At 38.0% G+C, this 22,500-nt stretch overlaps 2 protein-coding genes across 3 annotated transcripts in view; one reads left to right on the plus strand and one right to left on the minus strand.

Moving 5' to 3' along the window:
• The window catches only part of kcnh2b (potassium voltage-gated channel, subfamily H (eag-related), member 2b), a 190,570-nt gene that overhangs the window by 117,941 nt on the left and 50,129 nt on the right, over window positions 1-22,500 (plus strand). The gene's annotated exons all lie outside the window — the stretch shown is intronic.
• Window positions 5,600-22,500, minus strand: part of LOC311283746 (myosin-7-like) — a 234,498-nt gene continuing 217,597 nt past the window's right edge. For both annotated transcript variants that reach the window (XM_084398410.1, XM_084398411.1), the window contains exon 39: window positions 5,600-6,898. In XM_084398410.1, coding sequence (XP_084254536.1) covers window positions 6,752-6,898 — 147 coding nt within the window. In that variant the 3' untranslated portion in view covers window positions 5,600-6,751. The remainder of the gene's footprint in view (window positions 6,899-22,500) is intronic.

Here is a 22,500-nt window from a genome sequence, read left to right on the forward strand (position 1 = left end):
GTGATTGGTCGAGTGCTTCGAGTGTGTTTGGGAAATGTCCCGTCCCTTACCATAACCGCCAGCTTAACACACTACTAACTAACTCAACCAGGCCCCGCCCCTTTATTCTGCATGTGAATTATTATAATGAGGAATATTGTGACGTGTTCGTTCCCGGAAGAAACTCATGAGTTCAGGAACACTGACACTGATATAGAGAAGAGCTGGAGCTTCTTCATGATCACACAGCATCACACACTGAGGAGATGAAGAGCACTGCGGATCCACAGGTGACCCAGTTTGACACCTTTGGAGCCATTAATCTTGATGAGGTGTGTGTGTGTGTGTGTGGGGCGGGAGGCTCATCATGGAGTGTAATTGAAATAGGCTTCTGTTCTAGACGGCATTGATTCGAACCTTCACTGCCTTCATCTCTCATACGCCGAAGCCTTCAGGGCAACAGAGTGAGATTTACAGTCTGTGATGTTCATGCTTATTTAAAACAGGGTCGTTCTTCATGCAGGACTGAAACGTGAATGTGCACATCGTCCAGGGTTCCCACGGGTCCTTCAAATCCTTCAAAGTGTGTGAATCTGAAAAACAATCAAGGCCCTGGAAAGTCTTTGAAAATAAACACACACACAGATCCTTAAAAATGCTTGAATTTAAGTTTTCTGGAAAAAAATCCATATTATTCCCTCCGGTCCGCTAATGTGTTTATGGCCAGCACTCCGTGGCCTGTGCATGCTAGCTTGAGTTACGCTAGTGACGCACCATCACACGTTACGCTAACTTCACTCATTCCTGATAACATTACATGATGTTTTCCGTGTATTTTCCACATCCAGCACAAGCCGAGTTCCCGGTGAACAGGGCCATGCTGAAAATAACACACACACATACAGTGTGTCCCGTCAAGCTGTCGTAAACAAACCAGAATCATTTCCTCATTTCACTCGCCACCTATTTTTATCTTCATGTGTGTTGAAGCGGAGGAACACGATGCCGCTAGTTTCAGTTATCCACAAACAGCATGTGTAGTTGCTGTGATAAATCACGTCTGCTGGCCTGTGTTCCCGCCATCGCTCATGGTGTGTGTGTGTGTGAGAGCGGCTTCAGGTGTGACTCTACAGCACACAGAGATGAGGCGCTGGGAAATAAATGCGTGTGGCCGTTCAGTGGGAGTCAGTCTTTAATGCAGTGCTGTAGACTGCAGTTCATGTGGGATCATGGTAGAAAGAGTCATACCCTCGCCCTCATGTCATTCCTGACCCGTATGACATTAAAGAAGAATGTTTGAAGAACGTTGCCTTTCAATTAACTTTAAATGTATGGAGAAAAATCCCTGAGATTTTTTTTTTTTTTAAATATCTTCTTCTTTTTTGTTCCACAAAAGAAAAAAAGAAAAAAAAGTCATGCAGGTTTGGGACGACATTTTAATTTTTGAAGGAATTATCCCTAATAAATAAATAGCCAATTAGTTTTAAAAAAAAAAGAAGAAGAAAAAAAAGAAGAAATTCGGTATAAATTCTGACTAATAAATAGCCATATAGTGACAAAAACATCAATAATTCCGTTATTAATTCTGACTAATAAATAGCCATATAGTGACAAACATCAATAATTCCGTTATTAATTCTGACTAATAAATAGCCATATAGTGACAAAAACATCAATAATTCCATTATTAATTCTGACTAATAAATAGCCATATAGTGACAAACATCAATAATTCCGTTATTAATTCTGACTAATAAATAGCCATATAGTGACATAAACATCAATAATTCTGTTATTAATTCTGACTAATAAATAGCCATATAGTGACAAAAACATCAATAATTCTGTTATTAATTCTGACTAATAAATAGCCATATATTGACAAACATCAATAATTCCGTTATTAATTCTGACTAATAAATAGCCATATAGTGACAAAACCATCAATAATTCTGTTATTAATTCTGACTAATAAATAGCCATATAGTGACATAAACATCAATAATTCTGTTATTAATTCTGACTAATAAATAGCCATATAGTGACAAAAACATCAATAATTCCGTTATTAATTCTGACTAATAAATAGCCATATAGTGACAAAACCATCAATAATTCTGTTATTAATTCTGACTAATAAATAGCCATATAGTGACAAAAACATCAATAATTCTGTTATTAATTCTGACTAATAAATAGCCATATAGTGACAAACATCAATAATTCCGTTATTAATTCTGACTAATAAATAGCCATATAGTGACAAAACCATCAATAATTCTGTTATTAATTCTGACTCATAAATAGCCATATAGTGACATAAACATCAATAATTCTGTTATTAATTCTGACTAATAAATAGCCATATAGTGACAAAAACATCAATAATTCCGTTATTAATTCTGACTAATAAATAGCCATATAGTGACAAAACCATCAATAATTCTGTTATTAATTCTGACTAATAAATAGCCATATAGTGACATAAACATCAATAATTCTGTTATTAATTCTGACTAATAAATAGCCATATAGTGACAAAAACATCAATAATTCTGTTATTGATTCTGACTAATAAATAGCCATATAGTGACAAAAACATCAATAATTCTGTTATTAATTCTGACTAATAAATAGCCATATAGTGACAAAAACATCAATAATTCCATTATTAATTCTGACTAATAAATAGCCATATAGTGACAAAAACATCAATAATTCTGTTATTAATTTTGACTAATAAATAGCCATATAGTGAAAAAAACATCAATAATTCCATTATTAATTTTGACTAATAAATAGCCAAATAGTGACAAAAACATCAATAATTCTGTTATTAATTCTGACTAATAAATAGCCATATAGTGACAAAAACATCAATAATTCCATTATTAATTCTGACTAATAAATAGCCATATAGTGACAAAAACATCAATAATTCTGTTATTGATTCTGACTAATAAATAGCCATATAGTGACAATAAAAGCATAACTAATTGCATTAATGTTGACTAATTTTATGTATTTATTTTATGATGGCTAAAACAAATGAACCGATGTAGATTTATCTAAAATGAATCTAAATATTTTTATTTTGACAAATAGCATAAAAACATGTCCACTACAGCGTTTTAAGTTGCAAGACATACAAATATGAATCTATTAATAGCATAATATATTGAATAAATCAGATTATTCTGGGAAATGAAGTGTTTTATCATGGTCCATATATACTTGATCCTGAATCAAATCTGATTTACAATTCAGAAATCCCACATTCTCACCTTTACCCTATGTGACTGAATGCGGCTTCATCATCTGTGTTGAAGTTCACTGCTTCTAATGCGAGAGCGGCTGATGTCTGCTCAGTTCTTGCTGAACTTCATCCTCGGCTGGCAGATCAAAGCTTTATCATGGAGTCGCCCTCTATTAGCCGCGCTGACCTGGAGAAAACACTGCATTACTGATGGACTCAGAACACACGCCTGGAATGAAGTTCGTCACTGATATCCCGTGGAAGTCTCTCTGGATCCGTCACTCCTGTTAGTTTACTGTCCTTGTGATTTCCAGCCGTCACTTCTGGTTGTTTGCCGCGAGCGCGAGGGACATTAGATGCATTAATCGAGCGTTATGAAGCATGTCTGAGGCTTTATTTGTCTTTGGTTTCATCATGTCATCCGTCAGCATTCAATTTAGTGAACAACAAACGCCATGAAACTAGCCGGTAATGAAGCCCGATTAGCCGTGAAATCTTTCAATTTAATGATGTGTGAACTTTAGGAGTCAATTACTGAGGTGGATTTAAATGCAATATTTGACACAATCGCTGTTTAATCCAAAATATTGTGTTAAACAACATTAGCTTATGAAATATGTATTTATTTAAACAAATAAAAAATTATAAATTGCCACACAAACACACATATATCTAAATTTACATATAGTCTATAAATCTGGAATTTAAAATATGCAATAATTAAAAAATATTGTGATTAACAGCATTCATTTCATAAATGTATAAATTATATATGTAATTTTAAAATGCTAAATAATATATATATATACAGACCCTTTCCAAAAAATTTTAATATCATGGAAAAGTTTCTTTATTTCCATAATTCCATTCAAAACGTTAAACTTCCATAGATTATAGATTCAGGGCCCACAACTTAAACGAGTTCAAGTATTTAGTTGTTTATTTGTACATAATTTGGGCTTCCAGCTCATAAAACCCACGAAAACAGGATTTCTAAAAATTAGAATATTACATGAAATCACACAGTAATGATACCATGGTCACTGAACCAGGTTTGGGTTCTTCTGGCAGTGTGGGCCGGTGCAAATCCTGCTGGGAAATGAAGGAAGCATGAAGTGCTCTGGACATGTCCTGGTAGACGGCTGCGCTGACTCTGGGTTTAATAAAGCACAGTGGACCAAAGTCCTCTTTTCTGATGAGAGCAAATTTTGCATCTGATTTGGAAACCAAAGTCCCAGAGTCTGGAGGAAGAATGGAGAGGCACACAATTCAAGATGCTTGAAGTCCAGTGTGAAGTTTCCACAGTCTGTGTTGGTCATCGGCTGGTGTCGGTCCACTGTGCTGTCCACTCAACGCAGCCGTCTACCAGGACATCTCCAGAGCACTTCATGCTTCCTTCATTTCCCAGCAGGATTTGCACAAGTCATGTCTTGAGTTGTGCAAGAAAGAATTCGCAACAAGTATCAGTTACTTTGAACATCAGGAGAAAACATGAAGATATATACAGTAGACTTCAAAGATCTGAATCTTGTGATGATTCAAATGAATCGATGAATCGTTCGCTAATATGAATCAGACTTCTTACATGGTTAGCTGAGCTTCGTGATGCAAGTCTACGAACACGTTTAATGATCGTACGCCTGGCTTAACGAATGAATACTGCAGTTAATCTAATTTAATTTGCTTTAATAGTTACAGTGAAACAAGTACACATCTTAGTTAGCCACAGAGCGTTCATTCCCGTGGTTCTCCTGAGATAAGCTGTGTGCTCTTCCTTCATAACTCATGTGAGATCTGCTTTCACTCGGACACTGTGGGCTTCATCCGGTCTCGTTATCAAACCCCAGCAGACGTCTGGTTCCTCCCGGCGTGTGGAGACAGACGGGCCGTGTCAGTGTTTGCATCGGGCTTCACTAATGAGTAGGGTTGGAACGGATCGTGTGTGATTCGCGAATTAACTGCTGAATTTAACCAGCATAGAGGGAAAGTTTATAATTTGGACGTGTTTTGTCTTGCCAATTTACACATTCAAACTATTTTAAACACGGAAAAAGAGGCGAAAATCGGGACTTGCACGTTATCTGTGCGCACAGCCACACACACTTGAAACGCATGCAGAGAGAGAGAGAGATATTTGAGAGAGAAAGAGAGAGAGAGAGAGAGACACATTTGAGAGAGAGAGACACATTTGAGAGAGAGAGAGAGAGACACATTTGAAAGAGAGAGAGAGAGACACATTTGAGAGAGAGAGAGAGACACATTTGAGAGAGAGAGATTTTTGATTTTTCAAAAAACATTTATTACAAAAAAATTTAACAATTTTAAAAACTTTCAAATGTAAATCACATCATGTTTATAGAAAATATGAAAAATCAATTTCACTGTCCATAACAGAACACAATGCCCCTCTATGACACCATATCTTTTCAAACGCTTCTAGACAGTTAGTAGCTTTATAAAAATAAAAATCAATTAGCAGTCTAGCTTTGATCATGGCTCTGAACATCATCACAACATCATAATCACCTTTTTGTTCAATTTTCCTCTTTCTGCTAACATATACTGCCATTTTTGCCTTGCCTACAATAAAATTAATCAATTGGCATTCATCTTGTCTTCTTCTGGTATATTTAAAACCAAAAATAAAAACTGTTACAGTAAATTTCTCATCAAAACAAATGAAAATATCCTTCAACAAGTCAAATAAAGGCTTAAGTCTTGAGCAGTACATAAACATGTGAAAAACTGTTTCTCTTTGAGAACAAAAAGGGCACTCTTGATTAACATTTGGATTTAAAATAGAAATAAAAGAATTAACAGCAATTATACCGTGTATAATTCTCCATTGTAAATCTCCAATTCTTTTTGTTAATGGTGGCTTATAAAGTGCCCTCCACTCTGGTTTTACATTTTCATCAACTTCAAGAATAGTGCGCCAAGGTGAATCAACTCTTTCATGCAACCCTTTTTTGTTGAAAACTTTTACACAAGCATTGTAAAAAACTTTTCCCCCAACTTTATATAAATCCATATCGGATACATTTTCCAAAAAAACTCCAGAATTTTCCCCTATATTTGGGGACAAAAAACACTTTGGAAAAGCATCTTTATCGCTAGGCAGAAGTTTCTTAGCAAAACAGTTTCCAAGCATGTTCAACTCTTTCGCTGTAAATACAGACTGTAAATTCTGAAGAAATCTTTCAACAATTCGAACTGATTTAATACCTAATAAGGCAGCCACATTTTCCACATTTTTAAAACAGGGACCAGTCACATTAATTAAACGCCCCAGTGTTACAATTTTGGATTTAATAAGAGCACCATTTGATAATCCACATGCATGTGAGATATCCAGACGAGCACCATAAATCATGGGTTCTTCGAGTAACCAAAAAAGAGAATCTGTCTCAGTTCTTTTCACTTTAAAAAGGTCCCAAACTTTAAACAGATTTCTATAAAAAACAGGAAGCTCCGTTGTTCTGATTCTCTTTGGATCCATCAAAAATAAATTTTCGCTTAAACAGAGTTCATCAACGGACTGAAGTATAACACAGGCCACTGACTTCCAGGCCATGTTCTCTGAGCTGGTAAGCAAGCGTTGTATGAATTGTAGCCGAAAGGCCGCAGTCCTGCTTTGTACATGTATGAGTCCTTGACCCCCTTCTTCTTTTTTTACATACAAGATATTGTGCGGTATCCAGTGTAACTTGTCCCAAAAAAAGTCCAATAAAACAGACTGGATCTTTGCAAGTAAATAAGCTGGTGGGTCAATGCAGGCCATCCGGTGCCACAAAGAGGAAGCCACCAAATTATTAATCACCAAAGTACGTCCTCTGTATGATAAATTTGGTACAAGCCATTTCCATTTTTCAAGTCGGCTCTTAAGCTTTTCAACAGTTCCGATCCAGTTTTTTTGAGATACTGTCTCATTTCCTAAAAAAACTCCCAAGTATCTCAAACCATCTCTTGTCCAGCATAGACCTCCTGGAAGATTTGGTAGTGCTCTACATTTCCACTCTCCCATCAAAACTGCCTCACTTTTATTCCAATTAATTCCTGCAGATGAAATTGATCCAAAATTTTTTAGTGTCTCAAGTAATACATCAACATCACTTTGTTTATTAATCATCACCACTACATCATCTGCATATGCAGACAGACACAGAGGAATCTTACAATTCTGTAGAGACACTCCTTCTAGAACTCTCCTTAAAACACTTAAAAGTGGTTCTATTGCAAGGGTGTATAATAACCCTGAGAGTGAACAGCCTTGTCGTACTCCTCGACCCACTTTGAAAGGAGCACATAAGCCACCATTAATCTTCAGAATACTCTCAATATCACAATATAGGATCTTAACATAAGATAAAAAATCTGAGTTAAAACCAAAAGCCTGAAGCGTCTTCCACAAATAGTTGTGTTCGACGCGATCAAACGCTTTTTCTTGATCTAAGGAAATCAAGCCTATGTCAAGACCAAACATTTTAGTTACATCAAACAAATCTCTGATTAAATGAATGTTGTCAAAAATTGACCTACCAGGCACACAATATGACTGGTCAGGATGAATGACTTCATCTAAAAACTCACCCAAACGGGTAGCTAGTACTTTAGATAACAGTTTATAATCACAACACAATAAGGACACGGGTCTCCAATTTTTTATATCACTTAAATTACCTTTCTTAGGCAAAAGGGTCAAGACCGCTCTTCTACAACTTATTGGCAATTGTCCTTTTGTTAAACTGTCATTAAGAACTAATAACAAATCTTCTCCTATAACAGACCAAAAACTTTTGTAAAACTCAATCGGGATTCCATCTAATCCAGGAACTTTACCATTGTCCATACTTTGAAGAGCTTTAAACAATTCTTCCAGGCCAATAGGCTTTGAAAGTGCTATATTTGCTTTTTTTGACATTTTTGGTAATTGTCCAAAAAAAGCCTTCTCTAAGTCTTTATCTTCTTTATATTCAGACTTGTAAAGTTTTTCATAAAAACAAACTGCTCTTTCTCTTATTTCCTTAGAGTCTGACAACAAAGATCCAGACTCAGAAAGTAATGAATGAATAAAACGTTTCTGGCCATTCTTTTTTTCTAAACCAAAGAAATATTTCGATGGTACATCCATCTGTTCTATGGTTTTAAAACGCGATCTGACCAGCGCCCCCTGTGCCTTCATCTCTTGTAGGTCAGATAAAGCAGTCTTCTTTAAAAAAAGAGAATCGACATACGCTTGATTTTCACTTAATTGTGCCATATCTTGAAGATTAAGAATTTCAGCTTCTAAAACTCTTATTGACTTAGCGGTCTCCTTTGTGATATTTTGAGTATACTGTTGACAAAAAACCTTGATTTGAGTCTTGCCAAAATCCCACCAACTAAAATTTTTCCAAAAAAAATCAAAAGTCTCTTTAAAAAAGGCATCATTTATCAAAGCAGTGTTAAAATGCCAATACGCACTCCTTGGTGAGACAGAATTGAAGAAAACACTGCAAATAACTAAACTGTGGTCTGAAAAACCAACCGGATTTATTATACAGCTCTTAAAAACACTGTGATGGTGTTTAAAACTGTAAAATCTATCTAGTCTTGCTAAAGACAATAGATTTTCGTGTGCATGAGCCCATGTATATTGCCGTAAATCTCCGTTTATGCTTCTCCAGACATCACATAGATCGTTTCTTTCTATTATTTCACAAAGCCGCTTACGAGAAGGCATATGTGGCTCTATATGATTACGATCAATATTTTGTTCAACACAATTAAAATCACCACCAAGAAATAAATACTCTTCGCTATTACATTTATCTAAAGTTGAGCATAGAATATCTAAAAAAGCAACTCTCTCTATTGGAAAAGTGGGAGCATACACACAAATAAAAACCAAAACATATTTTTCAAAAAAAGCTTGAATTTTTAAAAGTCTCCCCTTCACTATTTCTTCTATCTTAAAAGAGCATGGAGTAAACTTCTTTGCAAACATGATGGCAACTCCTCCACTACGTGAAGTTTTATGACTTAGAAATATATGACCATTCCATTCTTTTATCCAGTCTGTAGCATTTCTATCATCACTGTGTGTTTCTTGTAAAAAAAGAACATCAAGTTGTTTCTGCCTTATTGTTTCATGCACTTGCATTCTCTTTACATCATCTCTGGCTCCGTTCACATTTAAAGATGCTATACGGATATCTGCCATGTGTAAAGAAAAAAAGAAACTTACAAAAAATAATCTATACAGAAACACACAGCCACTCAAGGCAAAGGATCTATGCCACTTTATCATCATTATTCAGCTGGTTTTGGATTTTTGTAACAAATTTTTTCAGTCGATATACTTCTTTATCCAGAAAGGAACCTTCACTCATCAGATTCTTAGTACTTTCTGCAAACCGTTTCAGGTCTGGGAAAAAATCAGCAACCTGTACTCCTCTCTGATTTTTTGTTACTTTTAAAAACTTCTTAATTTCTTCAGCACTGTAATCATTACATATCCACTCGCTTTGTGAACAACTTGAAGCACTAGAATCAGACAATTCACTTTCACTTTCAATATTATCTGTATCATTTTTCTGATCTTTTCTTGCTTGTTTTGAAACTCTTTCTTTATCGTTGTTTCTCCTTTTTAGAGGAGTTTTAAAGACAGCTTGATCTATGTCTTCACACATATTTACACTGTCTGATACAGACTCTATATCAGATAAACAATTCGTTGAACTGCTTTGTGTGTCCATCAATTCTTCAAAAATCACATTAGCTTCTTGAAGCAAGCTTACATTTGACTGTGCCTGACCCTTATCAGTCAAATCCGAATCTTTCACTACCATCATAGTTTTAACAACAGTTTCAACTGTTTGTTCACAGGCAACTTTGTTAATTGTGTCTTTGACACACTGTGCTGAATTCACAGTTGCTGAGTTTACAGGTAGGTTTACTGAAATCACAGGTACTGACACAGATGTTCCAGCAACACTTTCCACATCTTGCACCACACTCTCATCTATCATGTCCTGCCTTGTACGTGTATTTTCGGGACAAGCACGAGCCAAATGCCCCGTTTTTCCACATCCAAAACACTTCATTGTAGTGTCAGTGGATACATAGACAGTATAGTCAAAATCATCAACTCTGAATTTCAGATTTAAATTCAGTTCAGTTCTGTTCTCACTCAAAATCATATAAGTGAATCTCCTAAAAGACACCACATGTTTGATTAAGTCCGATTTACTCCCGATCGCGATCTTTTTCACAGGAGCAACTAGCTTCCCGAAACGTGACAATTCTTTAACCAAAGCTTCATCTTTGATAAAAGGTGGAATATTAGACAAAATAACTTTCCTCGCAGGTGTTGAAAGAGAAAGCACAGGTGTAAAAAGACCACGAATTACAACTCCTCTTTCAACAACATTATTGGCCTTTTCAACAGTGTTCAAAAAACAAACAACCGCATTGCTCATTCTTGACGCTGCTAAAATACTCTTATGTCCAACAATCTCACCGATAGCTAAGACACAATCTTCCACACTTGCTGCGGCCGTCACTTTAACCCCGTGACGCCGTGTTAATGAATCAAGTGAGTCAACACCTTGGGCCGCCATGCCCTCGGTGATATACTGATAATCAACGGCCAGAAAAAAAAACTATATTGTTTTATCTACTCAATACAGATTAAACGTAAAAAAATAACGATATTCAACTAAGAAAAAAAGGCCACAGCGGGCAGAAAACTCATTCAAACTCACCACACGTTCTCCACGCTCGCTCACTCAACAGACGCTCACTCAACAGACGCTCACGCATGCGCACGAGAGAGAGAGAGAGACACATTTGAAAGAGAGAGAGAGAGAGAGACACATTTGAGAGAGAGAGAGAGTGTGAGTGTGTGTGTGTGTGTGTGTGTGTGTGTGTGTGTGTGTGTGTGTGTGTGTGTGTGTGTGTGTGTGTGTGTGTGTGTCTGTGCGTGTGCGTGTGTGAGAGAGAGAGAGAGAGAGAGAGAGAGAGAGGAATTACCAAATTCAGAAAAATTTAATCATATTTTGGGAGAGAACTCCAGCTCAATCACAACAGCAGCAAAATATGTAACAGCCACAAACTCAGAGAGTCAGCCAGTGGACAAAACTACAGTCAGAATCATCCTCATCTTGTCTGAATGTTGGTACAAATGTTCAAAGGTGTTTTTTGTTTATATAAATGTATTCATGCAATTGTTTACTGGTTGATTTATTGAATTTATTGATTATTTGTTCATTGCATATGTAATGGCCAATGCTTTGGCAATACTGTACAAGTCATGCCAATAAAGCTCATTTGAATTGAAATTGAATTGAGAGAGAGAGAGAGACATTTGAGAGAGAGAGAGAGAGAGAGAGACAGAGATTTGAGAGAGAGAGAGACATTTGAGAGAGAGAGAGAGACATTTGAGAGAGAGATAGAGAGAGAGAGACATTTGAGAGAGATAGAGAGAGAGAGAGACATTTGAGAGAGAGAGACATTTGAGACAGAGAGAGAGACATTTGAGAGATAGAGAGAGAGAGAGACATTTGAGACAGAGAGAGAGACATTTGAGAGATAGAGAGAGAGAGACATTTAAGAGAGAGAGAGAGACATTTGAGAGAGAGAGAGAGAGAGAGAGAGAGAGAGCGCTCGAAAACCGAATCGTTTCCTTGCCCTTGAACGGACACATAAATCGATTAATCAGTTATCGGCAAATATGGGTATGGGTAAACTCCAGTATCGGTCGACCTCTACTACTGCAGAGATCCCGGAGGCACGAGGCTTTAACTGCAGACTCATGGAGAACGAGGTGAAGAACGAGTGGGACATTAGAGGAGACACTAAACCGTCCCGACGCCAGAGAAACTACTCTTCAGTTTCCAGAGCGCTCAGACCTTTCAGCCGACTCAGCCGACTCAGCGTGCCGCTCAGGAAAGGCCATCCACATCTGCAGTGCTGGATCCCGACGGAAGCCTTGCAGGAGAGCGAAACAGGGAATATCAGAGATGGCTTCTTCATAAAGCAGCCGTTAGAGCAGCCGTTGGCACATTTATAATACCGTCTATTATTTATTATCAGTGTTGGGAAGCTTCTTTAAAACGATGAGCAGCTTGAAGCTGAACCAAGTATATTTTTATTATAGTTAAACTACTAATAAATCAATGCATTAATCCATATTATTTTATGTATAATAATTATATATACAATTCCAAATTATATTTATTTTTAACATCAGAAAATTACAATACATAATGGGGGTTTGATAAGTATCATATAAGAATTTATGTATTTAAAAACAATTTATTTATTTTTATTCTATATTAAATTATAATATATTTTGTATAAATTATATATAAAATGTATATAAATATATTCAACTATTTGTGTATATTATACATATAAACAAATTATATTATATTATTATGGTATTTATACATCACAGAAAATCATAGGGATTTATGTATTTAAAACTGTATTTATTTTTATTGTATATTAAATTAGAATATATTTTTTATTAATTCTATATTCAATTTTGTAAACTATTTCTGTACATTTTATATACACACACACACACACACACACACATATATATATAATTTTATTATATCGTTATATTCTTTGTACATCACAATGCATCACATGGATTTTATTTATATTATGTATGAGTTCATGTATTTAAAACTATATATTTATTTTTATTATATATTCAATTTTATAACTGCTTTGAACAAGACGGCACTTTAAGATTGTGCATGATTCAGCCGGTGAACAATAGAACAGGTGTTGTTAGGCTAAGCAGACACAGGTGTGACTCTCAGTGTTACAGGAATATCCATGTTTGGAGAATATCCCTATAAATATCCGTCTTACCGGGTAGTTTTTCAGGCTTGTCCCTGGAGACGGTGGTCTGAAGCTAACTGGGCTAATTCGAGGCGTGATGAATGTGGTGTTTGTTCCTGAACCACGAGCCGCGTGATCCGACACATGATGCATGACGTCCACAGAGCGCTAATGAGAGTCCGCGAGTCGTAAGCAGCTGCATAATCAAATTCACTAATATTACACCGTTTAAATATTGTTCAAATACATAGACTACTGAGTTACTAAAACAATCTTTGTCAAAGAATAAAGAACAACCCTTTATTCTACTTATCCATTTTCTTGCGAGTGCCGTCAAGATGACTCTCTGGTGCCGCGAGACTCCGCCCACACGTTGTTCTGATTGGCTGACTCCGCCCACACACTGTTCTGATTGGCTGACTCCACCCACACGCTGTTCTGATTGGCTGACTCCGCCCACACACTGTTCTGATAGGCTGACTCCGCCCATACACTGTTCTGATTGGCTGACTTCGTCCACACGCTGTTCGGATTGGCTGACTCCGCCCACATGCTGTTCTGATTGGCTGTGGGTTTTGATTGATTTTGATGCATCTCGCAGTCGCGTCGCTTCTAGTGTGGACAGACAAAGTATTTGTCCCTGGAATCTCATCGCGTCTGGTTAGGACACGGTGTAACACACACACTGGCAAGAAAAATCTAATAATTTATTAGCCAATGGCCAATGATAGATATAATTTAGTCACCCAGAGTGAAGATTTAGTCTCATTTTAGATGGTTGTAGGATCACCCATCCTGATGTGAGGCAAAGTCTCCGTATCAAATGACCCGAACCTCATGTTCTGCCTATAGTCGTGACTTTGTGAAGGTGTCGGCATGAAGAACGACAGAACTGTCCTTCATTCCCCTTCAGCCGCTTCTGCATCACTTTCCCATTATTCCCGGGTCTCTGACACCTTTAAAGCGGATCTATCCGGTCAGCATCACGCATCCGCACCGACTGTGACGTTACTCGGCTAAAGGCCACGGTGGATCTCTCTTTAGAGACTGATAAGGTCCATCAATGATTTCCGTTGACATGCCTGTGATTTTATCTTTCGCTCACGGCGGCGAAGTCATTTTTCTTAAGCTATTAGATAAACTGCTGAAAAGACTCTTTTAGGAACTGAAAGGGCTTTCAAAGACACATCATTCTCTCTTGTGAAATTTTAAATGATAGAGCGATATCAAGAGTTGAGGGATATATTGAATATTCACAATATATTTGCTGATTTCACTGGCAATAGAAAATGAAGCAGCACATCACAGTAGTTCATATGCACTTTTTACTGTGCATGTTAGTTTAGAATCTACTTAGCAACAATTTCTCTTTAGTTGAAATTATCATCTGCTCATTTTCTGAAGCCGTTTAAGAGAAAACTGTGAATATTATATTTTGGTAATATTTTAATTTATTTTATAGACAATTCAAATATTTTCCGCGGATGTGTATATTTTTTTCAATAAAGATAATCAGTGCATGTTTCACACTATTTTCACATAGAAAAATAACTATTTAATATTGAAATAATGAAACAAGTCATTGCAATATATATATATATATATATATATATATATATATATATATATATAATAAAAATAATAAAAAAAAGATATATTTTCTAAACATATAATGTTTAATTTTGGAATAAGTGACTTAAAAGTGAATTTAAAAATATGTTATATATATATTTATAATTATAATAAAAATAGATTATATATTTTCTAAACATACTATATTGTCAAAATATATGTAAATTTAGACAATATATGTATGATTTATGTACAATATATTTATTATATAATGAAATATTATATACTTAATATTATATATATATGCATTATTTAATTTTATATGATTTAACAGGTTTTGGATAATGTTGAAAGTTCATAAGGACATTTTCCGTGGATCCCTCATTATAGTGAATGTGGAATGATTCACAGAAGTAAAAGCACCTGGTTTTACAAAAGACATGTCAGCACATTGTGTGTGTGTGTGTGTGTGTGTGTGTGAAGATACCTGCCGACCGCAGCACTCCAGTGTAAGTGGGGCAGAGAGGATCCGTGTTTGGAGTAATGGTGTCGTTTGTTATCCCGGCGAAGCACGAACGAAGCCGAGGAACGATTCCTTTTCTGGATGACACTGTGGCACCAAACACATTTAAGTGGAACCGATCGCAACCCGAGAGCTATTGTTCTTCATGCCTGGAAGCTCCGGTTCTGCAGGTCGATGTCAACCTCGAGAGTTAGTCGAAATCCGTCTGAGTTGGAGCGGTTTCATCCTAATGAAAGCGCCTGGAGTTATTCCAGGACATCGCTCAGATCAATGAAGGAATATTCACTGCGAGGTGCCATACAAATCATGCAAGATTAATTATCAACACAGAAAGCGCGGCCCCTGAGGCTTTCTCAGGTTTCATTTGAAACGCCTGACGTCCTTCTGACTTAATGGGGTTCTGTCGGCATCATGATGATTAAACAGGCGTTTTAAACGGATACTTCAGCCCAAAATGAAGATCCTCTCACTATTTACTCACCCAAACCTAGCTTACAATACAAAAGGAGATAGTTATCAGCATGCGGATGTGTGAATCCAGAAGGAAAACGTTAGTTCCCGTGTGTTTAGTCGTGTTTGACCTCATTGATGTGTGTGTGTCGCCTGACTCCTGTGCCTCGAACTGCAGTCGATTTCCTATCCTTAAGAACATTGTTAACATTTACTGTCCCTCCAACCACAGGGAGATCATGAACTGACCTTTCCAGCGACTGACTGTACACATCTATACCGTCTTTTAGCTTGAGGAGTGTTTAATGAAGCTGTAAATCCTCAGATCAGAACTAACTGCAGTTTTTATGGGATACTGAAGTTAACATGATACAGAATATTTACTTTACGTGAACATTTTGCAGAGCTATTCGGGCGGTAATTGTTTCTCTCGGGGTCGCAAGGTATTTTTAACATATACAGGAGACAGTGTGATTTTATTGCCGTCTGAATGCAGAATGTCAGTGTTTTTTTCCCGCCTCCCACATAATATTCCCCATATGCTGAATTACCTACTGTTTTATGACAAACACCAATGTCGTGTGGTAATTTCACTTCCATCTGAATCCACATCGAGTTTACAAGGAGAGATCACTTAAAAAGTCACTGTTTAAAGCAGTAGTTCACTTCAGAATTAATATTTCCTGATCATTTACTGTACTTCAACCACGTCATCCAAGATATTCATGTCTTTCTTTCTTCAGTGGAAAAGAAATGAAGGTTTTTGAGGAAAACATTCCAGGATGTTTCTCCATATAGTGTCTTCAATGGGGTCCAACGGGTTGAAGGTCCAGATGTGAGTTTCAGTGCAGCTTCAAAGTCAAAGTCGAGGAATAAGAGTCTTATCTAGACAAACCAGCTGACATTTTATAACAAAATAAACATTTATATACTTTTTAACCACACATTCTCATTTTGTACTAGCTCTGCGATGCGCCACACATTACGTAATCACGTTGAAAGGTCAAGCGTGACCTAGGCGTAAGAACCGACCCAGTGTTTACAAAGCAAACGTGCAAAGACTCAGTCAAACAGCATTTACAAAAAAAATAGAAAGATAAAAGTTAAAACAGCGATTTTCTACTCTACATTTCTGGCCTTTCAACGTGATTACGTAATGTGTGGCGCATCAGAGCTGGTACAAGACGAGCATTTGTGGTTAAAAAGTATATAAATGTTTCTTTTTTTTTTTATAAAATTGTCTGAGCTACTCTGTCCACACAATCCCACAAGAAATCTGAGGTCTGGTGATAAGAGACTTGTATCTGTCCCCAGATCACGATTAAAGCGGAGAGGAGATCGAGCCTTTGCTCTAGGCTTTACATCAGATCGCCGCAGTCTTTAACTGTTTTTAAATCTTCTCTTAAAACCTACTTTTTCCTTTAGCTTTGAATTCATTGTGAGCTTCTGTCATGAATGTGTGGTTTGCCCTTGTCTCTTTATCTTGTGTTTTGTTCAGCACTTCGTTCAGCCATGTTTGCTGTTTTTAAGTGTGCTATATAACAAACTTGAAGCTTGAATAAAATGTCCGCTGGTTTGTCTAGATGAGACTCTTATTCCTCGGCTGGATCGTGTCGAGACTTTGAAGCTGCACTGAAACTCACATCTGGACCTTCAACCCGTTGGACCCCATTGAAGACACTATATGGAGAAAAATCCTGGAACGTTTTCCTCAAAAACCTTCATTTCTTTTCCACTGAAGAAAGAAAGACATGAACATCTTGGATGACGTGGTTGAAGTAAATTATCAGGAAATTGTAATTCTGAAGTGAACTCCTTTAAATCCTTTTTGTCCTCTGTGGAGCACCGTACGGTTGCGCTTCACTGTAATTTGGATGCGTTTTTAAAGATCGAGCCTACGCTTTTATTACTGAAATGCTGGAAAGTATTTACAAGAACGGTATTTCATTATTGGTGCGAGCCAGTTCAAATATTGCAAACACGGATAAACACTGTATTCGCTGGCCTTTCTAGACAAATACTGCGGTAAATATTCTGTTGAAGGAGACATCAAACAAATGCTTCACAACATCGTCATCTGTTGTTGTTTTTACCGTATAAGGCCGAGCGCTAACGTGTTGAGATAGCAAAGCGCTCAGCTGTGTGTTTTTTTACCATTTTTGCCATAATCTCATGAATAAACATCTCTTTGATATGATTGGGCGCTGCGCCTGAAAGAGATAACACACAAACATCAAAACATTAAGAGGAAGTTCCTCTGATATTTACATATTACAATCAGTGGAAGTATTTGTGTCTCTAATGACCACCAGGGTTGAATGTGACGCTTCTGGAAGATTTCAGGAGTAATCGCAGAATGAGTTTTTTGACAAATATGCATCACATTAAGCTTATTAGTTTATGCTAGAACAAATGCATGAACATTTTTATATGCAATTCAAATACATAAATATTATTTTTGGAGAGTACTAGAAACAGTTGATCTCGGTGTAACCGCATCTGTTCTTCAGTCATCTTCAGTCACCACAGCCTCTGAGTTTTACAGGGTAAATCAGACATTTATAGAGTTGATTCCGTCTAAAATAATCAAGAGCTTTTGAGTTTAAGATGGAAACTCGCTAGATGAGCATTTAAAGGTAAAGTTTGTGTTTCTGCAGCATTTACTGCATTCATCTGATCTGATCTGTTTCTTTGAGTGTCCTGACTGGACCGGACGGCACTGGCTGAACCAATGGCATGAGTTTGGGGGCGGGGCTTTGTGTTTTCTCAGCCAATGACGGATGGCGAGGGTGTTTGAGACTTTCATTCATTATTTTTGTCATTAAGTTTTATGGTTCTGTTTTGCCATCCATTCATCTATCATTTTTCGTTCTATCTATCCGTCCATTCATCCATCATTCTATCCATCCATCCATCATTTGTCTGTCTGTCCATCCATCCATCGTTTTATCCATCCATCTGTCCATTCATCCATCATCCATTCATCTATCCGTTTGTCTATCCATTCATCCATCATTTTATCCATCATTCTGTCCATCCATCCGTTCATTCATCCATCCATCCATCCATCCATCCATTGTTCTACTGTCTGTCCATCCATAATTCTATCCATTCATCCATCCATCGTTCTATCTGTCCATTTATTCATCCATCCATCCATCCATCCATTGTTCTATCATCCATCCAATCATCCATTCATCCATCATTCTATCTGTCCATCCATCCATCCATCCATCCATCGTTCTATCTGTCCATTCATCCATCCATCCATCCATCGTTCTATCCATCCATCCAATCATCCATCATTCTATCTGTCCATCCATCCATCCATCCATCCTTCTATCTGTCCATCCATCCATCCTTCTATCTGTCCATCCATCCATCCTTCTATCTGTCCATCCATCCATCTTTATCCTGCTCCTGGAGTTGGAGTCTCTCCGCACACGGGACTCTCGTGAGTTTACAGCAGGACAGGTGTGTTCACCGTGTCCCGCAGTGATCAGCGGCCGAGGGGCTCGTTATGCTAATTACCCGTCTCATCACGACAGGACCTCTGCTGAGAGCAGGCCGACGCTCGTTCAACATCAATTATGCATTTGAAGTATAAGATGAGACTCGTTTCTGTTTCCCAGCGCTCTGCCCTCCTCATGTTTGCCTACAGGTAGACGGGTCAACGAGCCTGACTCGTGTAATTATGATCCAGTTTAAGCCGGATCTCTGGGTCAAACTCATCAACAGCATCATCAGAGTCTGGCGTTAATGTTCATCATTATAAATCATTGTCGTATGAGAGGATGGGAATCGTGATGAATCGAACAATTCTGATTCCATAACAGTTCAATTAATTCTTATTTTAGTACTTTAAAAAAAAAAAGAAAAGAAAGAAATGCAGTTATTATTGCATTTACTCAGCAGTCAGTTACCAAATTATGGGATAGTTTCAGAACTAATCTAAACAATTATTTCTAAAGGTGTGTTTACAGAAACTTTCAAATAATAATAATCGCTCCAAATGATTCATAACTGTTTGGAATAATTTAAAGATCCGATTCATAAGACTCATTGGTTTGGGTATTAGGTCACGCAGTGTTTTGATTAGTATTTTAGTAAAATTATCATTTTTTTGTCCACATTCTCTGAAAAATACACATTTGAGAACCATTAATGGAAATGAATGTCATGTAAATGATGTATTCCTCCCTTTTTTTTTAATCACAAATCTGAACCAGGTCTAAATAAGTACCCGTTCTCCGTTCCCAACCCTGATGATGTTTTAAACAGAATGAACTATATTTAATAACCGTTTACTGTGTAGACTGAAAATCTTCTCAGTTAAATCCATAACACATTTTTCTCACACTGACCCTTTTTTTTTTTTGCAATATCATCCGAATGCTAATGTTCAGCTTTACACTTGGAACACTTTCCTTTCGCCGGGGGAATTTCTGCCGAGTTGTGTTTTTGAGAAATAACACTAAAAATGGGCATTTCTCACACTCACAGGTCAGGCTCGGCTCTCCCGTTACGAAACGTTCTGCAAAAACACTTCCCAGTCCACATCCTTCACGGCTGATTAATCAATCAATATTTATGATTTTACAACCCATCTTCATTGCCAGTCTGCTACTGTAAGAAAAACAAAGCGAACCCTGCGAGGGAGTTCTCCTTTCGCTGTTGCCGTGCGGAGCGGCTTGTCAGGATTCTCTGGAGCTGTATTGTTTGCGGTGTGAACACTTGACAGCTGTCTCCACCGTTCACTCTCTGATCTGCGATCGTGTCGTTCGGCTCCTCAGAACTGCGGGAAGTTTTCAACATGCTGACGTTTGTTCAGGGCTTCTACTCTCTGAGAAATAACAGTGCCAAAAGGTTGTTTTTTTTTGCAGTGATGCCATAGAAGAAGCATTTTGGGTTCCATGGCATAGAATCTATCTTTCCATCCATCCACAAACTCTCCATCCATCCATCCATCCACAAACTCTCCATCCATCCATCCATCCATCCATCCATCCACAAACTCTCCATCCATCCATCCATCCATCCATCCATCTAATCATCCATCCATCCATCCATCCACAAACTCATCCATCATCCATCCATACACAAACTCTCCATACACACACTCACTCACCCATCCATTTGCCTATACATTCATTCATCCATTCATCCATCCATCCATCCATCTATCCATACACACATACACACACACACACACACACACACACTTGTCCATCCATTTACCCATCATCAAGCTTTTTAAAACTTTTTCTTACAAACTTTCAAAGAAGAATTGGTCAAGCTACTGTACATTAGTCATATGAATTTCTTTTCCCTTTACGTTCTACTTCCTCACATACAAATTTAATTGTAATTAAAAAGTCATTCTCAGTTAACCAAGAGCCGGTTCACTTAAGGACACACACAATTAAACAAGCGTCCTGGGTCACATTAGAGTCACATTAAGCGTAACGCAACGATGCGTTTCAGGGGAATGAATACATACGCACATGTAATGAGAGGGGTTTCCTTGACGGAGAGGAGGGGGAACGCAGACCGACTGAGAGAGAGAGAGAGAAAGTGTGTGAGGGAGAGAGAGAGAGTGTGAGGGAGAGAGAGGGAGAGGGAGAGAGAGACAGAGAGAGAGAGAGAGAGACAGGGAGAGAGAGAGAGTGTGAGAGAGAGACTGAGACAGAGAGAGGGAGAGTGAGAGAGAGAGAGAGAGAGAGCAGAATAAGGAAGGTGAGGAGAGATCAGCACATGCTGACGGAGACCAACTCAAGTAACAGACGTTCAAGCAAACCCTGCGTTATTTTAAAAGCGAGAGAGTGTGTGTGAAACACGAGGGGAGGGAACTCCAGAGTTGGGAGAGCGAGAGAGACGAGCTGGTGCTGTGTGACTCGAGGGAGAGATATCGGCTCCAGCTGCTCCCGTACATCCAGATCCTCACGCGGGAGTCGGGGTCGTGACGGGGTCGTGGACGGGGTCGCTCTGGCGCGCGGGGCGGATGGCCAGGCCCGGGATGGGCGTCACGATGCCCGGTGTTCAGGGGGGAGTGAGCAGATGATGAGCGAGATGTCGTTCAGCGGGAGAGACAGTATCCCGAACGAGGGAGCGCCGGGAAGCAGGAACGCCAGGGTGAGACGGGCCGTACGCATATCCAGCATCGTCGCACAGGAGGTCAGTCCAGTCACAACACGTTTATTAATGCAGCAGTTCCAGGGGTCGAACGAGGGGCTGGAAGTGCTGGAAAACAGACGTATTTATGTAATGGAAAAGCGCTTGAATTATTGAAAGACAGTATATGTGAAGTTAGTGTTTGATTTTATCGATGAAACAATCTTGTTCACGCTGCGCTCGTCTGATATAGAGGCATTTCTCATGGCTATGAGTGTGATATTGCTCATATAGATATCCACGTATATGATACAGCTTTTATTCTTCAGGTCAATCATATATTCATGGGTGGAAAAATCATTTTGAATAAGGATTATATATTTGTCATAGTATCCTTTCAATGGTGAAAGTTACTAGTCATTGCATGTGCAATTTATTTGTACCGTTTATTTTGATTAGTTTATTTTCATTTGTCTATTTAGCTTTTTTAATAATTTGAGAGATAATACAGATATTGTTTGATGAGTGAGATAGTAAAAGTAGCGTTTGAAAAGTCCTGGAATTTCATGTTACAGCATCCGTGTGAACCCTGAGTAACAGACAGGAACCCTGAGTGACAGACAGGAACCCTGAGTGACAGACGGGTACCCTGAGTGACAGACGGGAACCCTGAGTGACAGACAGGAACCCTGAGTAACAGACAGGAACCCTGAGTGACAGACGGGAACCCTGAGTGACAGACGGGAACCCTGAGTGACAGACAGGAACCCTG

This window comes from Rutilus rutilus (genome assembly GCF_951802725.1).
Source record: "Rutilus rutilus genome assembly, chromosome: 24".
In the NCBI taxonomy this organism is placed as follows: Eukaryota; Metazoa; Chordata; class Actinopteri; order Cypriniformes; family Leuciscidae; genus Rutilus; species Rutilus rutilus.